Below are 24,791 nucleotides of genomic sequence, written 5' to 3'. Positions count from 1 at the left end.
TCACTGCACCCGTTTACCAAGGCATTTTGGAGCACTTCATGTTTCCTTCTGCTGACCAGCTTTTTGAAGATGCTGCTTTCATTTTCCAGCAGGATTTGGCACCTGCCCACACTGCCAAAAGCACCGAAAGTTGGTTAAATGACCGTGATGTTGGTGTGCTTTACTGGCCAGCAAACTCACCAGACCTGAACCCCATAGAGAATCTAATGCAGATGAGCTGAAGGCCACTGTCAAAGATACCTGGGCTTTCATACCACCTCAGCAGTGCCACAAACTGATCACCTCCATGCCACGCCGAATTGAGGCAGTAATTAAAGCAAAAGGAGCCCCTACCAAGTATTGAGTACATGTACAGTAAATGAATATACTTTCCAGAAGGCCAAAAATGTTTTTTTATTGGTCTTATGAAGTATTCTAATTTGTTGAGATAGTGAATTGGTGGGTTTTTGTTAAATGTGAGCCAAAATCATCACAATTAAAGAACCAAAGACTTAAACTACTTCAGTCTGTGTGCATTGAATTTATTTAATACACGAGTTTCACAATTTGAGTTGAATTACTCAAATAAATGAACTTTTCCATGACATTCTAATTTATTGAGATGCACCTGTATATAGGCCAGGGGACTGTCTGAAAAGACGTCACGGAGATTGCAACCAACTCGGATGCAATTTATATTAGCGAATAATAGGCCTTGTCATTAAAAAGGTGAAAGAAAAGTCCAAGTTGCAAAGAAAAGGACTGTGTAGTTCAGTTAACAGGAGAGCAATTGTTAAAGTAAATAACAGGATCCAGTGGACAGATCCGAGAGGAAGGGCTGTCGGCTGTTTGCTTGATAGTTTTGAATATAAATTAGATGATCGGCTTGCAAGATAGGATACTAAGATGAAAAATATTAATTTGAATGTACTGATAGCTAAGAATGTGAGATTTAATCAAGAAGAGGGAGAAATCCAAATCTTTATTCTTTGTCAGACTGATATAATTTGTAGCAGTATGAAATTAAATTCTGGGGGACGCTACTGACCCAGAGGTGCTCTGTGCTGCGCAATTGAAAACGACTTGTTACAGAAAGCCAATTACTGAGTGTTACTTTGAGAAAAACAGAGCTAAAGAAGTGTGATATTGAGCTCTTGTCTTATCAGTGTTACATTAAGGCTGATTTGATAAATCGATTTGATTGATTGATAGGGTTTCGTGTGCTTTACAATGCTTTTTTTCGTCAGTTTTTGTATTTTAATGAAAATGTAATTTAAAATGACTCAAACGTGTATTTAATTTAAATTAATTGGTGTGTAATTTGGTTCAAGTTAATCTGTGCATTTGCGTCGTTTTCTGTTGTAATGTTGTAATGTTTATATTTTGTATATATTTTATATATATATAATATAACCACCATCATCAACAGTATCTTGTAAGATTTTAATTCATCACAATGAAGTGTATTTTCATCTCATTCTCATATCACTGACAAATGTTTTCATTGCTTACTTTAACGAGATTAACCCTTGTGTTTTGTGAGGTGGATGATTTGAAGGAAATACTAGGGAAATTGTTCCCCAATGATTTTTTAGTCATCACAAACTAGTTACAAACCTATAAAGTTCATACCATGCAACGCCATTGAAGCCAATGATCCTTCCCACTCACAGTGTCTTAAAAGAGAAAATTAGGGCTGTAGGGAACTAAAACTCACCCCCCTCATCTATCTATAAAGTCTTTGTTGTTAATTAATGTACAAAGAGAGGAAATGGCGATACGCATGTATTCAAACTCGTATCTTGAATTTATTTCATATTTCATTAAAGGAACAATTAAGGTGGCTATTATCTCTATTAATACTTTCTTTTTTACCTGAGGGCACTTTTACATCAATAATCTGATTCGGAGTCTGTGTGAAATTAGCACTTTTTACCTTCTTTTAAGTATTTAATCAACTAGTGAGATGATGTCCTGCTAATTATCTACTGTAGTTCCTCTTCAGGAACTCGAGCTGCGTCGAGAACGCTAGGGGAACGCCTTCAGTGACCCACGCTCTGAATCACATGTGAAATCAGTCCAATAGCTGAGAGGGACGCCACGGCAGATGACGTCATGACCGGGAAGCTATAAAAGCACGTGTGGCGGAGCCAGCGTCAGCTTTCTGTCATTCAGCGAAGCGCTCTGTGTGTGTCAGTCATATTTATTGTTGTCTGTCAAAAGTCTATAAGCTCCAGCTATGTCTAAGCTCATGCAAGGACAAAGCATTTCAAGGGCGAGAGCAAGCCACGTTGTAGGTTGTGTGTTCCTCCCTGCCCAAAGATAATGTTATATCACGAGTGGGGACACACACAGCCTGTGCGTGGTTTGCTTGGGAGCGAAGCATAGTTGTTACTGCCTTGCTTCGCTCTCAGAGGGCTCTCTTTGAGGAGGGAGCCTTCACTAGCGTTCCTCGCGGTGCCGGCCCCGCTTTCGCCGAGGCGGAGCGGCGGCTGTGCTCGTGGGTTTCACGTATGGATCTGCTAATCACCAGATCCGGCGCCCGCTCTCGGGGTTCGGAAGATGCGACACTCCGCCAGTCTTTCTCCGAGGAGATTGATACGGAGGGCGTCAAAGAGCTCGCCAGTTGCACAAACATCAGTTACACAAGCAAACAATATTATGCCTTATATTATAATGAGCAGCATTAATAAGGACACTAGGCAGAGATTTGGAAGTCTGGCGACGTGGGCATTCTCGTTCCCCTAGCGTTCTCGACGCAGCTCGAGTTCCTGAAGAGGAACGTCTCAGGTTACGTATGTAACCCTGGTTCCTCGAGGGAACGAGATGCTGCTTCTCGGTGCCATACTTCCGGCGTCCCTGCCGGCGCTTGCTTCATTCCTAGAAGCTGACGCTGGCTCCGCCGCACGTGCTTTTATAGCTTCCCGGTCATGACGTCATCTGCCGTGACGTCCCGCTCAGCTATTGGACTGATTTCACATGTGATTCAGAGCGTGGGTCGCTGAAGGCGTTCCCCTAGCGTTCTCGATGCAGTGTCTCGTTCCCTCGAGGAACCAGGGTTACATACGTAACCTGAGACGTTTCCATTTAAGGAATGAAAGAGAAATCCACAGATGCCACATTTTCATTATTTTTGAGCATTGAGCATTTGATTTGATTGAGCATTTTCTTTACCTTTAGTTTTGGTGATACAGATGTGGGAGACTTTTTGTAAATGTGTTTTAATTTAATTTAATTTAATGTAGTTTTATTTTATTTTATTATTTCTTTTTTCTTTCTTTTTTTTTGAGGAAAAGAAGCCAGCAAGTGCCCAAGCATCTGAGGATCCTCATTAAATTGGTTGAGAGAATGTCCTCAAGGAGTGGTGATTTTGAAGAAGCTCAAATTGAAAATAGTTATTATCTGATTCACATATTATTCTAAGTGAGTAGGTGTGTATTTTAAATCTGTAGTGTATACTAACACATGACAGCATGGAAAATGCTGTTGCATCTTTTCAGCTGCTGAAATGAGCAGAATAAATTCCATGAAAGTTATCTGAACTTCACTTTTAATGTTGTCAAAATGTGTATTTGAAGACTGAAGTTCCCTTTCAAAGGAAGTCCCTCACCTCATGTGAGACTTCTTTTCTTCCACACTGGCCGCTCTTTTCCATGCAATTACAATGAATGTGAATGACATGAGGTTGAGTAAATAGTGACAGAATCTTCAGTTTTGGGTGAACTATTCCTTTCATCTGTTCAGTTACATTATCTCCCAACACATGCTTGGATCAGAAAAGACACTGTGTTTGGTGGTACTTGACTTTCTTGCACTGAGGGATCTTTGTTCTTGCCTTGTATTTTCAGTTAGTGGTGGGTGGCACTGGTTGTTGTAGTGTTGTATTCCCTTTTAATGCCGAACTGACAGGAAAGGTCGTGCAACCTGCCGAACAGCAGAGACTAGGAAGGTTTGCCCCTGAAAAGACGAGGCTTGGCAGGGCGACTGCTCAGAATGCTGAGAGGGGACCGCAATGATCTCCATCCCCTGCTAGGCATCTTCCTTTGTTCTCTAACAGCAGTGCGTTGTGACAGGGGCGAGCTGTCTGCTACACACACACACACACACACACACACACACACACACACGTCACTCCACCCTGATCACCCACCCAGTTAGCATGTGATTACCTTAGCATCACACACACACACTTCAACCAAACACACGCTGCATTCTAATTCCCTGTCTGTTTCTCTTGTTCTCATTGACTCAGGGCCAGGCTCATTATTTTAGATTTGCGTTTCTTCAACACGCTGTCATGATTCAAGGAACACTTCAAGCAACATGATTTCCCTTTCTGGCAGAAGATATGGCCCAAAAATGATTAATGAATCATTATTTACTCAACCTCATGTCTTTCCAAACCTGTATGACTTTCTTTTGGGTCCAATGTTGTGCAGAACATTATTTAAAATATATCTTATTTTTTCTGCAGAGGAAAAAAAAGTAATACAGGTAAATAATTACAGAATTTTCATTTTTGGGTGAACTGTCAATTTCTCCATATAATGGTCATTTTATATCAGTGTATTGGTATGTCTATTTATTTTTTCTGGAAATCCAATGAAAAAGAAGCTGCGTATTAAACAACCACGTGGTAAAGCCTTTTTTTGATAATCAAGTGAATTAACCACTTTATCTCATTGGGGGAAAAAATCTGATTCATAAATGAGAAGTTTGGCAGAAACATGTTCACATGATGCAACACTTCATTTAAGATCTAAATACTCCAAGTAGTAAAACTAACATAAAATGAATTGCATCCCACTCTGTATTCCCAAATTACTTTTCTTTTCGCCACTCTTACATTTTATTCATCACTTCCCACAGATACAGTATGCGCACGGAAAACTGTATATACTGTATATAAATACACACACACACACACATACACACACATGTATATATATAACAGTAGCAAAACCATCAGAGTTTGACACATTTTAACTATCACCCCACACAACCTTAATTCCCCTATTCTGTGCCATTTGATTTATCCATCTGAGACACCATCTGAAAAGACACAAAGTGACATTGTAGCATTCCACTGAGGTAAATCAAAACAGAAAATGATGCAATGAAAGGAAATTGGAGAAGGCGAAGGTGAATGTAGCTAAATCGTGATTTGGTTTTACATTTGAGCAGGTGAGTTGAACTTAAAAGGCCTGAGATGTTTGTTTCTTGCTGTCAGTGGTTTATATGAAGCATGCTTGTGGAAGTTCAATACTTGCGCCAAACAAACTTAAAAACAAACCACTTGACATTTTCCCTTACCAGCTGAGCTGTTTAATTTGCCCAACTTTTTCGTCTTTGATTACAAATTTCTTCCAGACAGTGAAGTGCTCTTTGCCATCAGCTGATAATAGGAAGCAAGATTTTTGCAAACAAAAAGGATGCAATTCCTAATTCCAAAAAACATCTGAGCCATTTGATATTTCAGTTCTGAAAAAAAATGTAAATAAATAATAGTACTTTGAACTAACATTTTTATTCATTCCAGACATGTATGACTTTCCCCACCAAAGTTCACTATTAAAAAATGAAGGTTCTTTATTGGCATCTGTGGTTCCATGAAGAACCTTTAACATCCATTAAAACTTTCTTTTCCACAAAAGGTTCTTTAGTGGAAAAAGGTAGTTTTTAATGTAGTTTAAAATGTTCATCACACCAAAAATGGTTATTCTATGGCATTGCTGTATTTTTAATTTTTTTGTGGGCAGTGTCTCTTTTTATACTAAAAATAGAAAGGAACTGGTGCCATTAAGTGCTAAATAAGTGTGCTATAAAAGATTCATTCTTCTGAAACTTTGAGAAGGTTGAAATTAAAGTTGTTTTCACTGAAAACTTAACCTCTGCATCTCTCAAATGTCATTCACACATGTGAATTTAAAATATAGCATACTGTTAATTAACTGTGGGGCTATCATAAGTCCTTTCCTACAGTTTTCTGTCTTTGATGGGCTGTCAGTAGACATTTGCGTTTGTAAAATAATTTAAGTGCATCTTCTTTTCTGATTAATTTGGATTTAGATTATTCCGATACAGCAATCGGCTCAGACACAATCTTTGTTCCTGTGCTTTTATTTTGTATGTCTGGTTTATATAGACCACTCACAGGTGAAAAGGCAGACAGCGGGACCCAGAAACCCATCATTTGGTGACCAAGTTATTCATGGCTTGTAAAGGCGAGGCCCAGTGGGGATTCTGTAAACAGCATTTTCACAAAACAATTTTTGCTTTCCGTGAGGTGTTATGTTCTAAGAAGCACTGTCTGCCCGACCTACCGCTGGCACGGCGCATACAAATGCTAATAGAACACCAAATGACTCGCCTCCACGACTCTCTATATTGAAAAACTATGCAATCACATTGTGTGATCTTTTTCTTCAAAGCTGTTCGTGTGCGGATGTAGAGCGTGCATATATCCCGAGTGTTTGTCTTTCTGCTAGCAAGAAATAGTGTAGTCATTGAGCTGTGTATCGTATGTTATCACATTTCACACCACATATTCCACACGCCTCTGTGCTTGTGAATATGAATTGGTAATATGAATCTTAATTGGTTTGCGTGCGTGTGGATGTGTATGTGTATGCGTGTATGTGTGTGCGTGTATACCAGGTGGAATACATGTTTGGTTTTCGTGTGTGGTGAGGATTTGTAGCTCATCCATTGTCTTCATTAGTATCATAGACAAAGGTACTCTTATTATATTGCATAGTACAGACCAGAATTCTTATTTTCTGCTCAAATCTGATGTTTTTTGTGAGGTTGTGGACATGACCTTTTAAATGTGGCCCATATCAGACACCGGGCGGGACAGGCAACAGTGTGACCTGCATGCATAAAGTTCATTTGTATCATGTAATGTTTTGTTTTGTGGTCAGTAAGATTTTTTTTTTAAAGAAATGTATACATTTATTCAACAAACATGCATCAAATTGATCAAAAATGACATTAAGAACATTTATAACATTACAAAAATATATTTTTAAAATGTTGTTCTTTTGAATGGAAGAATTGTTAATTCAAAGAACTTTTGAATTTAAGTTGTTTTGCATGTTTTGATCAATTGAGTTCACATGGAATGATGAAACTATGAGTAACCACTGTACTGATATCAGTAATTTGTTCTAGTGACACTTCAGGTTTTTATGCATCAGGGGTCTGATTGCCTGTGCCCAGATTAGTGGCTTGAGTCCACATGGTATAAGCTTTATTGATCTCCAAAGATAGACACTGAGAGTTACGTGAGAAAGAATAAATCCTGTGTCTATTTGATGTGAGAGTAATTTGAGGGGCTGTAGCTTTTTCAAGTGGGCCTGAAACCAAACCCATTGGTTGGTTAGAAGTCTGGTTTGCTTTCATGTAATTGATTGCTTTAGTTACTACTAGTGTAGGGGAGTTGTGATTTAGTAGTATATAATGGTAGCAATGCTACTAATTAAAAAAAAAAAGTTGGGTTTTTTTTCAAGATGCTTTTTCTTGTGGGGTATCAAGACAAACATTTTACAAACATACTCTATTCTAGTGTCTAGTATGTGGAATTGGTAAGTCAGTTTACTGAATTAATTCAGGCAGTATATACAGTATAAATTAATTTGTTGAAAATGATTTGATTAACTAATTCATTGTGTCTGGGTTACATGTTTGTTTGCTTTTTTATTTATTTATTTTTTTAAAGAGATTAATAATTTTATTCAACAAGGATGTGTTAAATTGATGAACAATTATATTGTATAGAATATATAGAATATATTTTGAATAAATGCTGTTCTTTTAAACTTTTTATTCATCAAAGAATGCTGAAAACAAAACTATAATAGGTTCCAAAAAAATATTAAGCATCACAACTGATAATAACATTGATAATAATTTCATATTATTTTAGAACCATTTAGAATGGTTTCTGAAGGATCATGTGACACTGAAGACTGAAGTAATGGCTGATGAAAATCAATTAATAAAGTAGGCTATTAAAATAGAAAACTGTTATTTTAAATTGAAATTATATTTTACAATATTACCTGTTTTTCTGTATTTTTTATCAAATAAATGCAGCCTTGATGAGCTTAAGAGGCTTATTTAAAAAACCAAACAAAACACTAAAAATCATACTGATCCCAAACTTTTGAATGTCTCTGTGTGTGTGTGTATGTGTGTGTGTGTGTGTGTGTGTGTGTATTATTCCTTAAATAGCTTCAGTGTACTGTTTTTATTATTTTTTTTATTTGTCTTGAACTTGCAGTGTTTCCTTTTTTAACTAAATAACTCAGTTTCATGTTATTTTTCATTATTTGCTTCATCCAAGAATAATTTTGTACTTTGGGAGTGTGCTGTGCATATGATAAGCATATGGACTGTCCACCCACCAGATGACTAGACAGAGAAAGAGTGAGAGAGGGATAATGTCAGGGTGAACAAAATCAAAGGTGTCACTGTGGCATGAGAATTCTATGCAAATAAGTCCCAACATTTGGCCCCATGCAAATCCCTTGTCACCCCTGAAACAAATTGAAGTCATCAAACAGATTCCTGTGCCAAGCTCCTCTGTAGTGAAAATATGCTTGTCACTCCTCCAACAATCCCAGCTCATGTCTTTATATTTCCTGTGATTTCTTATTGTGCATCTTTGTCATATTTTGAGGGCAGGTTTACACAGCTGTCTGTTGTGAGAGATTGGGATGTGGGATCTGTGTGGTTTTGCTTGCTGATTTGCTTTATGTATTTGTTGCTGTTTCTTTGAGCCTCTGGCTGGGAGATGCTGCTTTCATGCAGATCAGAGGGCCACTTTCTCCAGACAAGTTTCTGTGTCTCATGGGAAGGCCAATAGACTTTGCCTCGGGCAAGTGTTGCTCACAGGCAGAGACCCGGAACTTCGAAACGATATTCCGACAGAGGAGAGGAAAGGGGTTGTAGATGAAAAAGAGGTCAAAAAGAGCACTTTGTCATCCAGTTGGAAGATATGATGTTTGTTCTTTCTGGTTTGCCAGTCTTAGAAACACACATTGAAAGGAGAGCTGTGTACTTCACCACAACTAGAGAAGTAGACCAAGATAACTTTGTGAAGAAAAGAACGGACAGGACTGGAAAAAGTTTGCTTACAGTAAGAACAGGTCTAACATTTTTGCAGAAAAGAGTAAAAAAAAAGTCAATTTTGCACATTTTAGCATTATTTGTGGCATTATTTTCAAGGCAATTACATTTTCCAATAAAATTCCCATCACCATAATGTCCAAACATTTTTATTTGTTATTAATTTTGTGTAATTCTTATAATTTCCAATGGTGATTCTCATTATATTCTCAATACTTTAATACAAAAATAGTTTAGTACAAATAGTAATCTTAAAAGTCCAAAATATTGGCTTCACTTTAATTTCTTTAAGCCAAATATAGTGAAATATCATGTAGTAAAATGTATTATCTTGATTCCTTTTCATTTTTTTAATTTTAGTATTATTTATTCATATTATGAATTCATTTATTTTCAGTTTTCATTTTAATTTAAGCTTTAGTAATTTTGTTATTTTCTTTTGTCATTTTTATTAATTTTTCAAATTCCATATTCAGTTGTAGTAATTTTACTGCTTCAACTTAAACTTCATTTCATTTGTTGAAGTTCAAATTTTTAAGTTTCTAATATTGATATATAGATATTTTAATAGTTCCCTCACACAAATCTATACTATGACTTCAGGTGTATTGTACATTTTCAATTTAGTTGGAGCTTGAAAGCCACAGGTCACCTTCCACTGTTGTGTTGACAAGAGCAGTTTATTAAATATCTCTTTCTGTGTTATAAAATGCGACTTTTACATTTAGGATTACTGAAGAGTAAAAAGTCAGACTGAAATCTGAATGGTCACCTTCCCTGGAAAAGCAATATGCATTTATTCAAAGCAGCATAAAACATCCGCCATGATTATTTCCATTCTTTCCACATCTCAATATTTAATATAGATCATATCCACATGTGGCTGAAGTACTCATATCTATATCTTTTTCTTTCCATTATCATTTATCAACCCAAAGATGGATATTCCCCTTTGGCGCCGGACTAGTCCCATCTCACAGAACCCCATTCACTCTAATGGCTCACGCAGAGCATGAACAATATGGGCAGCATTTCCATCGTTCCCTGACCTTGAACCAATTTATATAGCTTTCTGTCGCTCCCTTCCCACAAATGCATGATCGGATGTGTTGGAGGCCTCATCGAGCATGGAGGAATACGTTTTCTCGAAAAGTTCACCAGGGCACGCTGTGTGTCGTCTGCCACGGTTGGATTTACAGATATAAAAAGAGCGGACCGTATCTCGAAGTTTAGCTTTTTACAAACCCAAGAGAGAACAAGCACACAATTGGCTTCAAGTCTGGTTTCTAAACAGACTTATCTGCCCATATCTATAAGAGCTGAGCGTGGAAAAGCTGCTCTGCTCAGGGCTTACGGTGTGCGGAAATTAATGCAATAGATTTTGGATTTTCTAAAGAAGGTTTTGCCTTGTCTGCTCGTTGTAATTTATTCTCTATTCACGTTGTGGCTTGTGGTGAGATCTGTACATTCGCATGGTCACCTGGTCACAGAGATTGCGGTTTGTGTATTTGGAATGGGATTTTAAAAGTTGAAAGCTCGTAAGCTCTAATGGCTTTCCTTTAAAAGACACACTGAAATCTCTAGCAATGCGTGTTTTCAATAAAACGGATTGCATTTTCCTGCGAGTCTTAAGTTGTAAAGTTGAAGTAACTACAGTAAGTAGCCATTTGTCTTCAATACGAGAGACAAGCGCTCTCAGTTTGATGTTCTCACCTTGAGACATCCCTTTTTTACCATCATAGTTCCTTTTATCCTTATGAATAAGACTTGAATCTTCAAATCCACACTCAGACGAGACGAGAGAGAGCGAGAAAAGTTAACTGGAGTTTTTGACTTGGTGCTCAATTGATCGATTTTGAGATGCAGCATATGAGGTCACGTCACACGCAGACTTTGTTACAATTGTGAAGGTAAAGGTACTGTATGTTGTCATGGTGACAGACACTGCAATGAATTGAATATAAAAGTGTTGCATTCTGCGCTATACAAACACTCTTAAAGTTTGACATTCTTGAGATGTCTGACACTTGTCATTTAGTGGCGGCGTGATGGACATGTGAATAGAGAATGTCAGACTTCAGTAAATGAATAGTTTAGTATAAAAAAAATTATCGTTTTAGCTCTACATGCAGCTCAATCAAGGCCATTTTAAAACAGATTACCTATTGCATCTGCGTGGGAAGTTGAAGCTGAACAGTTAAGGCTAATGATTACATTAATTGCAGCATTCGTTATTGTGATGATTGCAATTACTAAAAAAATATAAATACTATAATGAATGTGTCATACTGCATTTACTTTCAGTTTATGAATGCAGTAAGCCACTCGAGGCAGCGATTTTACCACATAAAGATCGCTTGCGAGTTTCATTTGAATTTTAGTAATTTTGTTTTGTGTTTTGGTCATTTTTATTATTTTTTTATATGCCTATATATTTTCTGTTTATTTTTAACTTAGGTTTAGTTATTTTGCTACCTTAAGTTAAACTAATTGAAATATTGCCTTATTAACTAGCTGAAATTTTATTTTAATTTTTAACACTTATTTTTGTCACATACATTTTTTTTTTTTCACTTAACTATAATAACCCTGTTACCATCTGATACCACAGTGTCACTCCAAGAATACCATGGCATTGTGTATTTTGTGTCCAAGAACATGGTACAAACATGGTAGCATGCCATTTTGGCACAGTTTTGTTAGTGTTTTGTAGTTTTTGCATTATTTAATGTCCATTCGCATCATCAAAAATAATTGGTCTTGCTCGTGAGACTCTGGATATTGGTCTTCTTGCTCCAATACATCTCTTGTCATTAATAAAAGCAGCTATAGCTGAGACTTAGAAACCTTTAATCTGATCATTACAAAGAGTAGTGCAGTGTTAAGATTAATTAATACCTCATTAAACAAACACAAACTAGTCTTAGTAGCTGCCGCTACTGATTTGGCTCATTATCATGCATAGTTTGTTATTTATTTTGGCTGTCAGAAGCACTTGAGAAGTGAATTATTTCAGCTGAATTATTGACAGCCCATGATTTAGCCACACAGCGGAACTAATACTCTCAGGAGCAGATTTATGAAAGCCTTCAATACACGTTGGAATTTTTGCTCATGAATTTTCAGGGGCTTGATCAATGATTGGAGCATGTCAAGAGCCCCGAACCAATCGCAGGTCCTCTTGCTCTGCATTGATCCAGCATTGCAGTCTGCATGCTGACAATGTCCCAGTAAATTATGTCACAGAACAGAACAGAGTTGAACAGGGTAGAAATGACAATCAGATATTCCTATCAGAGTTTGCAATGTTATTACTCTCATTATTGCTTTATTTTTTTATATTGCAAGCTGCCCTCAAAACTCAAATGCCAATTGGACACTAATAAATAAATGTGCTGAAAAACAAACAAACAAACAAAAGAATATTTGGCAATAGTTTTAAATAATTTTAAGTTTCTAACTAAACTTTAGGAACAAAAGTGAGATGGATGATTCTCTCTGCAAGTTACACTGATAGACCAGTAGGTGGCGACAAGTGACTCGCTGCATCCGAAATCGATTACAGTATGCCAAAAGAGTAGTATGTCCAAATTCATAGTATTCAAAAAACAATGGACGAAAAGTAACTGGATGACATACTACGTCCTGTAAATAAACATTTAAAATTTCCTCAGCGTCCGAACTGTTATTGCGATCCATTGTTTACCTATGGGCCACGCTCCCTCTCATTACGTCACTTCCGGTTTTGCGGGTTTTCAGATGCGGAAGTAAATTTCTTTCACAAAAACGACTCCAGAAGCCTTAATAGCATATTTTAAAGTATAGTTTAAAGAAAATCTAGTTCCTGCATTATTTTTCTATACATCGACTCACTGGGGTCTCTAACCTGGAATATGCACTTTAACTATTTATAGTCACCTTTTCACTGCACATTGACTGTGTTAATTGGTGTATGTAGCCGACTGAATATAAGATGCACACTGAAGTGTCATGACTACACAGTAAAAAAGTGATAACCTGCAATTGATACAATGAGGAGCTTTTTGTTCTTTTGGTGTAATTTAATTTAATTAGCCTAATTCAGTGACCTTAGATAATGTTGCTGACATTTAAATTTTATTATAGCGCTTTGAGTTTAAGAAAGGCGCACTACACATAAAATGTATTATTATTATTATATTTATTTTTTGTGTATTTAGATATTTTCTGTTGCACCTTTTTTCTGGTCCTATGAAATGGATTTTAGTTTTCCCAAATTCTATTTTTTTTCCATTGATTTTGTCTTTAAATTTTTCTGCATTCCATTTTAATAGTTACTTTAAATTTTAGTCATCGAAAAGCATGTCTAATTAATTAAAATCATGAAACGTGTGCAATTTAACAAGAAGTTATTAAAAGTTTTTTAAAAATTACATTATTAAGACCCTATTAAATCTTTTATTTATTCCTAAATTCCATTTTATTTTCCCCAAATTCTGTTTTTCATTGTAATTTTTCTGCTTTCCAAAAAAAAAATTTTTTTAATGATCAAAAGGCATGTCTAATCAATTTAAATCTAAAAGGTGACATAACATGAAAATCTGACTTTTTCCATGTTTAAGTATTATAATCAGGAACCCGGTGCATCAACCAACCCAGAAAAAGTGAAAAAGAACAACTCTGTATATTTTTATTATTTATATATTTAATTATTATTTTATTTCTTTCCCAGCTGTTTACCTTCACAGACATAACCGACTGTTTTTGTAACTCATGTGTGCTTTTAACATAAATTTGTGTGTACTTGAAATAAGACTAGAAAGAAAATGTAGTTTATTAGCTTACTCACATGCCGTGTGACAGCCACTTTCTGTGCGCATGCTTCAGATGTGTGCCCTCAGAAAACCGTATATCAGAAGTTTAAACTAATGGCTTTAAAACGCATGATTTCAGCATGATAGACATGATAATAAAAACCAGACAGATGTTTTTTGGCAGAGTATCTGAGGTACGAGATGTAAAGGCACTGCCCTATTCTGGAAAAGGGGGTGGGGAGCAGCAGCTCATTTGCATTTAAAGAGACATGCATGAAAACAGTGTGTTTCTGCTTCCACTCAAAAGGCATTTCCAAAATGATATAAGAAATGATCTATGTGGTATTTTGAGCTGAAACTTCACAGACACATTCTGGGGACACCTAAGACTTATATTATATATTGTAAAAAGGGGCATAATAGGTCTCCTTTAAAAATTCTGAATTATATAGTAAATTCCATTTTTATGACTCAATTCTGCGATTCTGCCTGTGTTTCCCATTTCCCCCATTTTATCTTAAATCACTGTAAACCTCCAAACAACAGGTGAGAGGAAATGAGATAAGAGAAACTTTCAACCTTTTGTCATGTTATTGCTCTTTTTTCCGCTGCTATTTGCACCCTCGGTTGTTCAATAGATGAAATAACCTTTCTGTGGTCAAATGCATCTGGTCTATGGCATCCTGTGTCCCGTTGCCAGGCCAACAGCGGCAGTGTCCTTATTAACACAGCCCTGCGGACTCCTCAAAAAGAGCATCTAGCGGAGTACAGCTGCGGTCGTGATACAGTGTTGTCCTGATCCTTGTCCACGTCTGCATTTCTGCAGCCTCAGCCTCAGTCTCTCCATCTGGTCTTTGAAGGAGACCAGAACCCCCAAGTAATCAATTTTTAGTGAGACACTCCAGCGCCTGTGATATTTCAAGTACCTCCTGACTTTGTGAAAAATAATCTTGCGCAGGATGACGTCTTAATACCGGGCCGCTCGGCTTCCTGCAAGTGACTGCATTAAAGCTTTCATTAGCTTTCATTGCAGTTCATTGATGACAGTATTAGCGGGGAGCTGACTTCTTGTTGATGAAAGCCAAGACGGTTTCTGAGTAACAGAAGCCCTTCTTTCGCTCCAGGTGGACTCACCTGCTCCATCTCTGGGGACGCAATTATTCTTCTCGTGGCTGCATGAAGACGCACGCATCCCTAGATGGCTGCACAGGCAAGCCCTTGCTAATTGGTGATGTCAGCGATTCACCGCTGGCCCTGTTTTCTTTCCTACCGTTCTCTGGGGTTTTTTTTGTTTCCCTTTCTGGCACCTGCTTCATATTGTTGTTGGTTGCGCATGCTCAACATTTTCTCCTGCATATGCATATATCGATAAATGTTTTATTCATGGAAATTGCGAATGGAAGTTCCTACCTTCTCCCGCTCTCTCTGACTTTCTCCTAACGCTCATAGCATGTTTGTCAGTTCTTTCCCAGCTGTTTACCTTCACAGACATAACCGACTGTTTTTGTAACTCATGTGTGCTTTTAACATAAATTTGTGTGTACTTGAAATAAGACTAGAAAGAAAATGTAGTTTATTAGCTTACTCACATGCCGTGTGACAGCCACTTTCTGTGCGCATGCTTCAGATGTGTGCCCTCAGAAAACCGTATATCAGAAGTTTAAACTAATATGGTTTAAAAACGCATGATTTTAGCATGATAGAAATGATAATCAAAACCAAACAGATATTTTAGCACAGTATCTGAGATGAGACCTGTAAAGGCACAGCTCTATTCTGGAAAAGGGGGTGGGGAGCAGCAGCTCATTTGCATTTAAAGAGACATGCATGAAAACAGTGTGTTTCTGCTTCCACTCAAAAGGCATTTCCAAAATGATATAAGAAATGATCTATGTGGTATTTTGAGCTGAAACTTCACAGACACATTCTGGGGACACCTAAGACTTATATTATATATTGTAAAAAGGGGCATAATAGGTCTCCTTTAAAAATTCTGAATTATATAGTAAATTCCATTTTTATGACTCAATTCTGCGATTCTGCCTGTGTTTCCCATTTCCCCCATTTTATCTTAAATCACTGTAAACCTCCAAACAACAGGTGAGAGGAAATGAGATAAGAGAAACTTTCAACCTTTTGTCATGTTATTGCTCTTTTTTCCGCTGCTATTTGCACCCTCGGTTGTTCAATAGATGAAATAACCTTTCTGTGGTCAAATGCATCTGGTCTATGGCATCCTGTGTCCCGTTGCCAGGCCAACAGCGGCAGTGTCCTTATTAACACAGCCCTGCGGACTCCTCAAAAAGAGCATCTAGCGGAGTACAGCTGCGGTCGTGATACAGTGTTGTCCTGATCCTTGTCCACGTCTGCATTTCTGCAGCCTCAGCCTCAGTCTCTCCATCTGGTCTTTGAAGGAGACCAGAACCCCCAAGTAATCAATTTTTAGTGAGACACTCCAGCGCCTGTGATATTTCAAGTACCTCCTGACTTTGTGAAAAATAATCTTGCGCAGGATGACGTCTTAATACCGGGCCGCTCGGCTTCCTGCAAGTGACTGCATTAAAGCTTTCATTAGCTTTCTTTGCAGTTCATTGATGACAGTATTAGCGGGGAGCTGACTTCTTGTTGATGAAAGCCAAGACGGTTTCTGAGTAACAGAAGCCCTTCTTTCGCTCCAGGTGGACTCACCTGCTCCATCTCTGGGGACGCAATTATTCTTCTCGTGGCTGCATGAAGACGCACGCATCCCTAGATGGCTGCACAGGCAAGCCCTTGCTAATTGGTGATGTCAGCGATTCACCGCTGGCCCTGTTTTCTTTCCTACCGTTCTCTGGGGTTTTTTTTGTTTCCCTTTCTGGCACCTGCTTCATATTGTTGTTGGTTGCGCATGCTCAACATTTTCTCCTGCATATGCATATATCGATAAATGTTTTATTCATGGAAATTGCGAATGGAAGTTCCTACCTTCTCCCGCTCTCTCTGACTTTCTCCTAACGCTCATAGCATGTTTGTCAGAGAAAGCCGAGATGTTTTTGAGGAACTAATGTAATTCAATGAGGAAAAATGTGAGTGAGACTAAAGTTTCAACCCTGTCGTGTTTCATTTGTCTTTCTTGACACTGTCGGGATCTTTTAATGAGCATGCGTTGTTAATTGACTGACTTTGATGTGCGGTTGATCGCAACACATGCTGGTTGAAGAACAGGAGGTGCACTCTTGCAGTTTTGAACCCACTCTTCATCCCAAAGGATGCGCGCACCTGTTCTTGAGTAATTGTGCTGGTGCCATCGTTTAATTTGACTTTAAAGATCTTGGTTTTAATTAAAACGTTAACTTTGTTTAGTCTTTCGTTTGTTAACCTCATATGGCTAGGAAGTTCTCATAGAAAAGTCTTGTCAGTACTAGTGGTGTTGTTATTCATTGCTGTACGTTGTCATGGAGCAAGACATGATGCAAGGCTTGTGAAATATGTCTCATGCTTTGTGTCATATGTCCTCTGGATATATTCCGTTTGTGTTTGTACAGGTGATTGGCCCCTCTGCATCCAACATCAACAGTAACATATGACAATATAACACTCCAGTGTCAAACATACAGAATATTTTTAGAGCTCTCCCACTGGAATTGTGTACATACTGGCTGAAGAAATCTCTGAAGAAATCTCTTTTTGATAAATACTTTCTTTTGTCCCAGTTATTGGATTTACCCAGCGAGTGTAAACACTGTGTTTGTGTGGTGCCTTAAAAACTCTGTTGGTTTGAGTGGCTTGATAGGTCAGCTTTTATCTGAACCCTTACCATGAAAAAAAACTGAATAAAATATGTATAGTATGTGTCTAATTTTTATATAATACAATGTTTGTTTGTTTGTTTTTTTACCTAAATTGAGCTAAAGTGACAGTAAAGTAATTTGTGTTACAAAACCATTTCATTTCAAATAAATGCTGTTCTTTTTATTTATTTTGTATTCATTGAACTAAACATTTTTAGCAGTAAAACATCAGTAGTAACAAGAAATGTTTCTTGGGCAGCAATTTAGCATATTATGATGATGTTTGAAGGATCATGTGACACTGAAGACTGGAGTAATGACTGCTGAATATTCAGCTTTGCCATCACAGTAATAAATTTCATTCAAAAAATATATTAAAAATAGAGGACAGCTATTTTTAATTGTAATAATATTTCACTATATTACTGTTTTATTGTATTTTTGATTAAATAAATGCTCCCTTGTTGAGCATAAGAGACTTCTTTCAAAAATCCTATCAAACTTTTGAATGTTAGTGTATATTCATATTATATATTTGTAATAATTCTATTAGTTTTTATTATATTTCCATTTTTATATTATTATTTTAGTGGCTTTTTATTCTTTTTTATTTGATATAGTTGATATCTGACGGAAAAAGTGGAGCTCAACCTGGATCAACACATGTCTTTAATTGTGCACATTAAAATAAAGAATACATTTTGATTTCAGATTGAATTTTATATCCTAAAAACCTGCTCATATTTTGCCAAACAGGTTTTGTAAACCCAAACAGTGTTTCTGGAGCAGTGTTTATCACCAGGTACAGAGGGAATGCACCGCGGTGTCTCTGACACTGAAATAAGGAGCTGTCATTGTCATGTCACAGGCAGAATTAGTGGAGATCGTTAGAGCCACGATGAAGTATCTGTCTGCGTGATGGGAAGCAAAACAAGCCCAATTAAAGCACCCGGGACCTAGAGAGCAGCCGTACAGGTGGCAGCAATCTACACACACTCACCTTGCTCTTTTTATCTTTTAGTTTTATGCACTGTGGATGAAATTCTACTGTGTTAATGTGTAAACAACTGTTCAAGCTTGCTCACACATACACACCCAATCCAACAAAGTGAAAATGAAGATTGCAAAATAAGGCACTTAGTACCGAATTCGCTCTTTGCTGGTGATGTAAGTATCCACTTACCCCTGAAAGACACATCAGTTCTTGCAGAATGGATGGTGAATAGTGACTGACAAGCAATTTTGGGATGAAACAGAACATGAGAGCTGGTTACCTTTTTGATATTTGATTACATTACAAAGCTTTTCACTTGGAAAAATGTTTTTACATATTTTCAGGTTTCCTAATATGTTACATATATTCTCAAATTATGAAAGCAGGCGGTCACTTGATTTCAATTAGCAAAATTGAACTTATAAATTGTTTGTTAAATTATATAAATTATTTGATTTAAATCACGGTTTAATACATCAAAGTCAATTAGTAATATTTTTGGAATGTATTGTAAAAATTTAAGAGTGAAATTAAAATATAGGAAATAAATCAATATTCATTGACAATGTATAGCACAAAATTATCTGTAATCTGTTATGTTTAGAAAGGTATTTGATAGAAATGTTGGAACTGACAGCCTGTTGTTTGGATTTTAATTTGTACTGTTGTTTATTTCATTTCATTTCATTTTCAATCCAAATTGTTTTTCAGATTTTCATATGGAGTGAGCTGATATCCTATTTTTGTTTATAAATTTTGGAACATGGTTTTGTGAAACTGATGTGTTTCACAAAACAAATTTGCCTTTTCATTTTTGCATATCCAGAAGAAATGTAGAAATATATTTGTAATATATTAAGTATTGTATTGGGGGGGTGGGGGGATGACACATTTTGAATATTATCTGAGGTACAAAGCACATTTACATGGCTTATGGCAAAAGCATTATGCAACCAAGCTGCCTAAGAAGAAATAATGTTTTAGAAAAGACCTCAGGAAAAAGAAAATCCAACATTTTGCTCCTTTAAAGAAGCTTAAAGTGTATCTCTCACTTTGTCTCCTGCAAGCAATACAAGCTCTCAAACCATAAAGCATTTTTCAGTAAATGGAATTAAAGGTATTTCGCAGAAAAGAACCCAAAGAAAAACGTTACGATTTCTGCTGCTTTTTCCCCATTTATTGCTTGTTTAAATAATGTTTTGAATATTTTTTAAGCTGCTTGTATTTATTTGATGTGCTGACCACGATGTGCTGACACCCCCTGCTGCTAAAAAAGCTTTTTTTTCCTGTTATTTTAAAGCTGAAACATGTGCAGATGTTCTCTGGTTTTGGGAGAAAATGCTCACTCCTGCTGCTTGTTAGCGCATCTGCTGACCTTTAGAGCTTTTTATGGCTGCTTCAGACTAAGTTAGTCTCAGTTGTACTTCATCTGTTTTTTCCTTCGCTTTTGCACAGTTTGCTAGATCAGTTGGTCAGAGATCCAGTGAGGTGAAGTGCAATTTATGTATTTACTTGTTTAACCAGGAAGGTCCCATTGAGATACAATATCTCTTCTACCAGGGAGCAGTCTTCTACCAGTTAAGCAATACTTAATGAGTTTTCTTTGCACAGAGCCAGCAAACATACACTAACCAACAACATGTGAAAACATATAAAGCACAAATGTAATCAGCTAATGCTGTAGGTGTAAAATGATAGAAAATAGTTTTGCCTTCAGGTGTGTTTTGTGTAAATTAAACCAAGTGACATTCGCATCATACTTTTTTTCAGTGCAGACTCTTTTATGTAACTGTGAGGACTTTTCAAATATAGTAAAGGTAGAAAAGCTTAATTTGTCCAGTAACAAAAGACACTGCAACTGTAACTGTAGCATTATTATCCTTACCCATGTGTCTTCAGCTTTCTTATTATATTCTGTTAGTTTTGTCACTTTTGAGACATGGGGGAAAAAAAACATGCACAAGGCAATTTACCAGGCACTATTTACATTGCTTCCATGAAAGTGATTAAAGCTGATCACTAGATTGTTTTTAATACTGTATATTTTGCATTCTCTTTTACCAGAATTATTCATTTAATTAAAATGACGTTTTTTTAAAGTGCCCCTAGTATGCCATTTTTACGATTACTAATATTGTTTTGGGATTTTCCTACAATAGGATTACATGCATGCAAGGTGAAAAAACGCTTTCGTTTTTTCAAAATATGCATTTAATATCACTTCATTTTCCAGCGATTCTCAAACGATTCGTTCAAAGCAGTTCAAAGATTCAGTCTCTCTAAACTCTCCTTTCCGTGAGCCTGCTCTGCTCTGATTGGTCAGATGGCCTAGTCTGTTGTGATTGGTCTACGGTGTACAGCGCGTGTCAGAAACGATATGCCTATTTCAATAGTTCTGTATTTTGAACACTCTATAGAAAATATAAACATCTATTATGTATCATACTTACAGGTTGTGATTAAGTGGAGCAGCTGGTCCAAATAAACAGGATACTGATACATTTTTCAACAGCAAGTGTTTTGTGAATCCTGCGTTGAACTCCCGAGATTAGAGAAGCAGTTGTCAGTAGAATGACGTGTTTGTAGACAGAGTCAAGTTGTTCGCGGTCGCTGAATATATTTAACAGATTGATCCAAAATAATATCTTGGTGCGTCGTTTTATTTTCTAATTAATCCTGTTTGGTCACATGCTTCAAAAAAACAGGGGAAAAAAATAAATGCTGCTTTAATTGAGTAGGTTGCGTGAGCAATCTGTAATGATTCAGTCCACTGAAGGCGAGCGTAGTGAGAACCCGTATGCAGTTTCATTTACAAGTGATCAAAACATCCGAATAATAAACGAAGACTTGACTAGACTTGACTTGACTTGAACAGACGTGACGAGTCATAAACAGACTTAACTCACCGACAGCAGATTACAACATCAATACACGACAAAGAACAATGGGAACATGAGGGCTATTTGTACCAAACAAGAAGGGTCACATGACACAAAGCAACCAATGGACAAACAGAACTGAGCACCACATGACAAGACCATAAACCAACAGGTGCGTTCGACTTGAACCACGGCTACAGACGGCAGTCAACGAGAGTAGCCGCTTGCAGTCGGGGGCAGAGTTGAAAACGGAGCCGTCAAGCCGGACACTTTCTGCTCCCGTTAGTGACGCTCGCGCGGTGTTTGCATACTCTATCACAGATTAAATGAATGAAATGCAATTATTTGTCAAATATACAGACGTTTCAGAAACGTTTTCATGAGCAACAGATATATACTGATTATACACTGCTTAATACATCGCCATCTGTTCAAGAATAAAGTTCAACGTAAATATATAGTATTTAAATACTAATAAAGTGGGGGAATGTATGCTTTCATCAGTGTTTTATGATAAACATGACTCAATATAACATTGCGACTACAGTAAAAAAGCTTTCACTTGTCAAGCTTTTACTGTTCTAAAAACACAAATTTGTGGCTATTATTGGAATTGAAAAGGTTAGAATAAACCCGAAACACACGTGATAGTTGATATGCGGTGAATCTGCCTGATCGCCAAAAATGACTAACCGGCATGCACTGCTTCAAGTCAGATTGCGATCGATCTGCGCAGTGCTGCATGAAGTCGAACGCACCTAATAAGCACAAGACACATGACTAAAACAACCAATCAGAACATAACACACAGACAAGGGAATCACATGACAGAACATGACTGAGGCCTAACTACAAAATAAAAGACATGAAAACAATGAACAAGAAGAACACGCAGCGCCAGGTGGAGCCTGGGGAGAAGGAATTGGATGGAGCATTGAATAATTATTTAAGTAGGAATAGTTGTGAATATACGTGTGTAAGAACAGGAAAAGCAAAAACAAGTAAGAAATTGATTATAAATAAACCATGACTGCATAACAGCAAAAGTAGGTGGCAATATGCAGACAGGATGTAATGCGCCAAAAAACGGAAGAAGAAGAAGAATGAACAAGAAACAAAACCCAAACACCACATTACACAATCTCAGTGTGGCACTTCACACGAAGAGCCTCAAATCAGAACTGAGAGGCGTTTACCGCATGTCTAATTGCCCAAGCGTTTTCCGTTACAACTGCGCTGCCATAGCGAAGGTTAAAAACAGACCACAGGGGTGATAGAAAGTGATGAACGCATGTCCTCAAACCCTTGTTCTATATCAATCAACGGCTATTCCATTACAGTTGCCGTGGTGTTAGTTGAATTAATTGATATGTTTTGTCTGCTTGTGGTTTGACTCTCTAATGCCTTACCATTGCTGGCCTGCTCAGAGCCACCAGCTAATAGCTTGTTTTGCAAGCAGGTTGGGTGTCTGTAAGTGGAGCGTGCTGATCGCTCTCTTTCTCTCCTTCTCTTTCTCTCCTTCTCTCTCTCTGTCTGTAGGCAAAAATTGAAAAGGTTAGAATAAACCCGAAACACACGTGATAGTTGATATGCGGTGAATCTGCCTGATCGCCAAAAATGACTAACCGGCATGCACTGCTTCAAGTCAGATTGCGATCGATCTGCGCAGTGCTGCATGAAGTCGAACGCACCTAATAAGCACAAGACACATGACTAAAACAACCAATCAGAACATAACACACAGACAAGGGAATCACATGACAGAACATGACTGAGGCCTAACTACAAAATAAAAGACATGAAAACAATGAACAAGAAGAACACGCAGCGCCAGGTGGAGCCTGGGGAGAAGGAATTGGATGGAGCATTGAATAATTATTTAAGTAGGAATAGTTGTGAATATACGTGTGTAAGAACAGGAAAAGCAAAAACAAGTAAGAAATTGATTATAAATAAACCATGACTGCATAACAGCAAAAGTAGGTGGCGATATGCAGACAGGATGTAATGCGCCAAAAAACGGAAGAAGAAGAAGAATGAACAAGAAACAAAACCCAAACACCACATTACACAATCTCAGTGTGGCACTTCACACGAAGAGCCTCAAATCAGAACTGAGAGGCGTTTACAGCACGTCTAATTGCCCAAGCGTTTTCCGTTACAACTGCGCTGCCATAGCGAAGGTTAAAAACAGACCACAGGGGTGATAGAAAGTGATGAACGCGTGTCCTCAAACCCTTGTTCTATATCAATCAACGGCTATTCCATTACAGTTGCCGTGGTGTTAGTTGAATTAATTGATATGTTTTGTCTGCTTGTGGTTTGACTCTCTAATGCCTTACCAGTGCTGGCCTGCTCAGAGCCACCAGCTAATAGCTTGTTTTGCAAGCAGGTTGGGTGTCTGTAAGTGGAGCGTGCTGATCGCTCTCTTTCTCTCCTTCTCTTTCTCTCCTTCTCTCTCTCTGTCTGTAGGCAAAACGCTGCAGAGCCCCGTGTTCACAAAGCAGCCAGGCAGCATTGTGTTTCCAGTAGACTCCATGGAGAAGAGCAGGGAGGTGGTTTTCAGTTGTGAGGCACAAGGTGACCCTCCTCCTTTTTACAGGTGAGTTGACTGCCAACTTGCCACCGCAAAAAAACTGCTGTTTGGTCATCTGCATCACTGCTTCGGTAAATTGTACCTCAGTCCCTTTTTTACGATTCCAGAAATGCATAGGCTCTTTCGTGCCAGTGCACATTGGCATCAGTAGATTTACACCGTGTCCTAAGCAGGTGCGACGTGATAAGCGGTAAAATTCTTCATTGTACCGGTGAGAGTTTTTGTCCTTTCTGTTTCTGCAGCATTCCACTGGGTAGCCCCGCCCACAATGAAATCTCATTGGACCAATGTTCTGCCCGTCATAGCTGTACATTAAACCTTTTTCTTAAAAATAGTGAGTGTTTTTAGACAGGTTTCCTGAATGCTGCTCACGTCTGCCATTGGTTGGCCAAGATAGCCCAAGATAGTCCCGCCCCAAATTCATGCCATTGGTTTGCTCAATATTCCTGTATAGGATTTTTTTTACAGGTTACAAATGTTTTAGTAAAAAAGATAATTATTAAATTGGTGCATATAAAGGAAAATTGTGAAGAAAGATATAAATGAAACTGATTGCAGATTCATGTAGTGGGAATTACTTTTAATCAGACTCTTTCAGTTAAATTCTTTTTATTTTTAGTTCTTACATTAAACATGTTGAATCTTTTT

General features: G+C 37.5%; 1 protein-coding gene across 1 annotated transcript in view; it reads left to right on the top strand.

Annotated features, from left to right (window-relative positions):
* The window catches only part of cntn4 (contactin 4), a 141,781-nt gene that overhangs the window by 20,689 nt on the left and 96,301 nt on the right, over window positions 1–24,791 (top strand). The window contains exon 3 of the mRNA XM_016238920.1: window positions 24,020–24,149. Within this exon, the coding sequence (XP_016094406.1) occupies window positions 24,020–24,149 (130 nt within the window). The remainder of the gene's footprint in view (window positions 1–24,019; window positions 24,150–24,791) is intronic.

The sequence above is a fragment of the Sinocyclocheilus grahami genome, unplaced genomic scaffold (assembly GCF_001515645.1).
Source record: "Sinocyclocheilus grahami isolate Dianchi unplaced genomic scaffold, SAMN03320097.WGS_v1.1 scaffold551.1, whole genome shotgun sequence".
Lineage (NCBI taxonomy): Eukaryota > Metazoa > Chordata > Actinopteri > Cypriniformes > Cyprinidae > Sinocyclocheilus > Sinocyclocheilus grahami.
The sequence above is the reverse complement of the archived record's forward strand: the minus strand, read 5'-3'. Positions and strand labels throughout refer to the sequence as shown.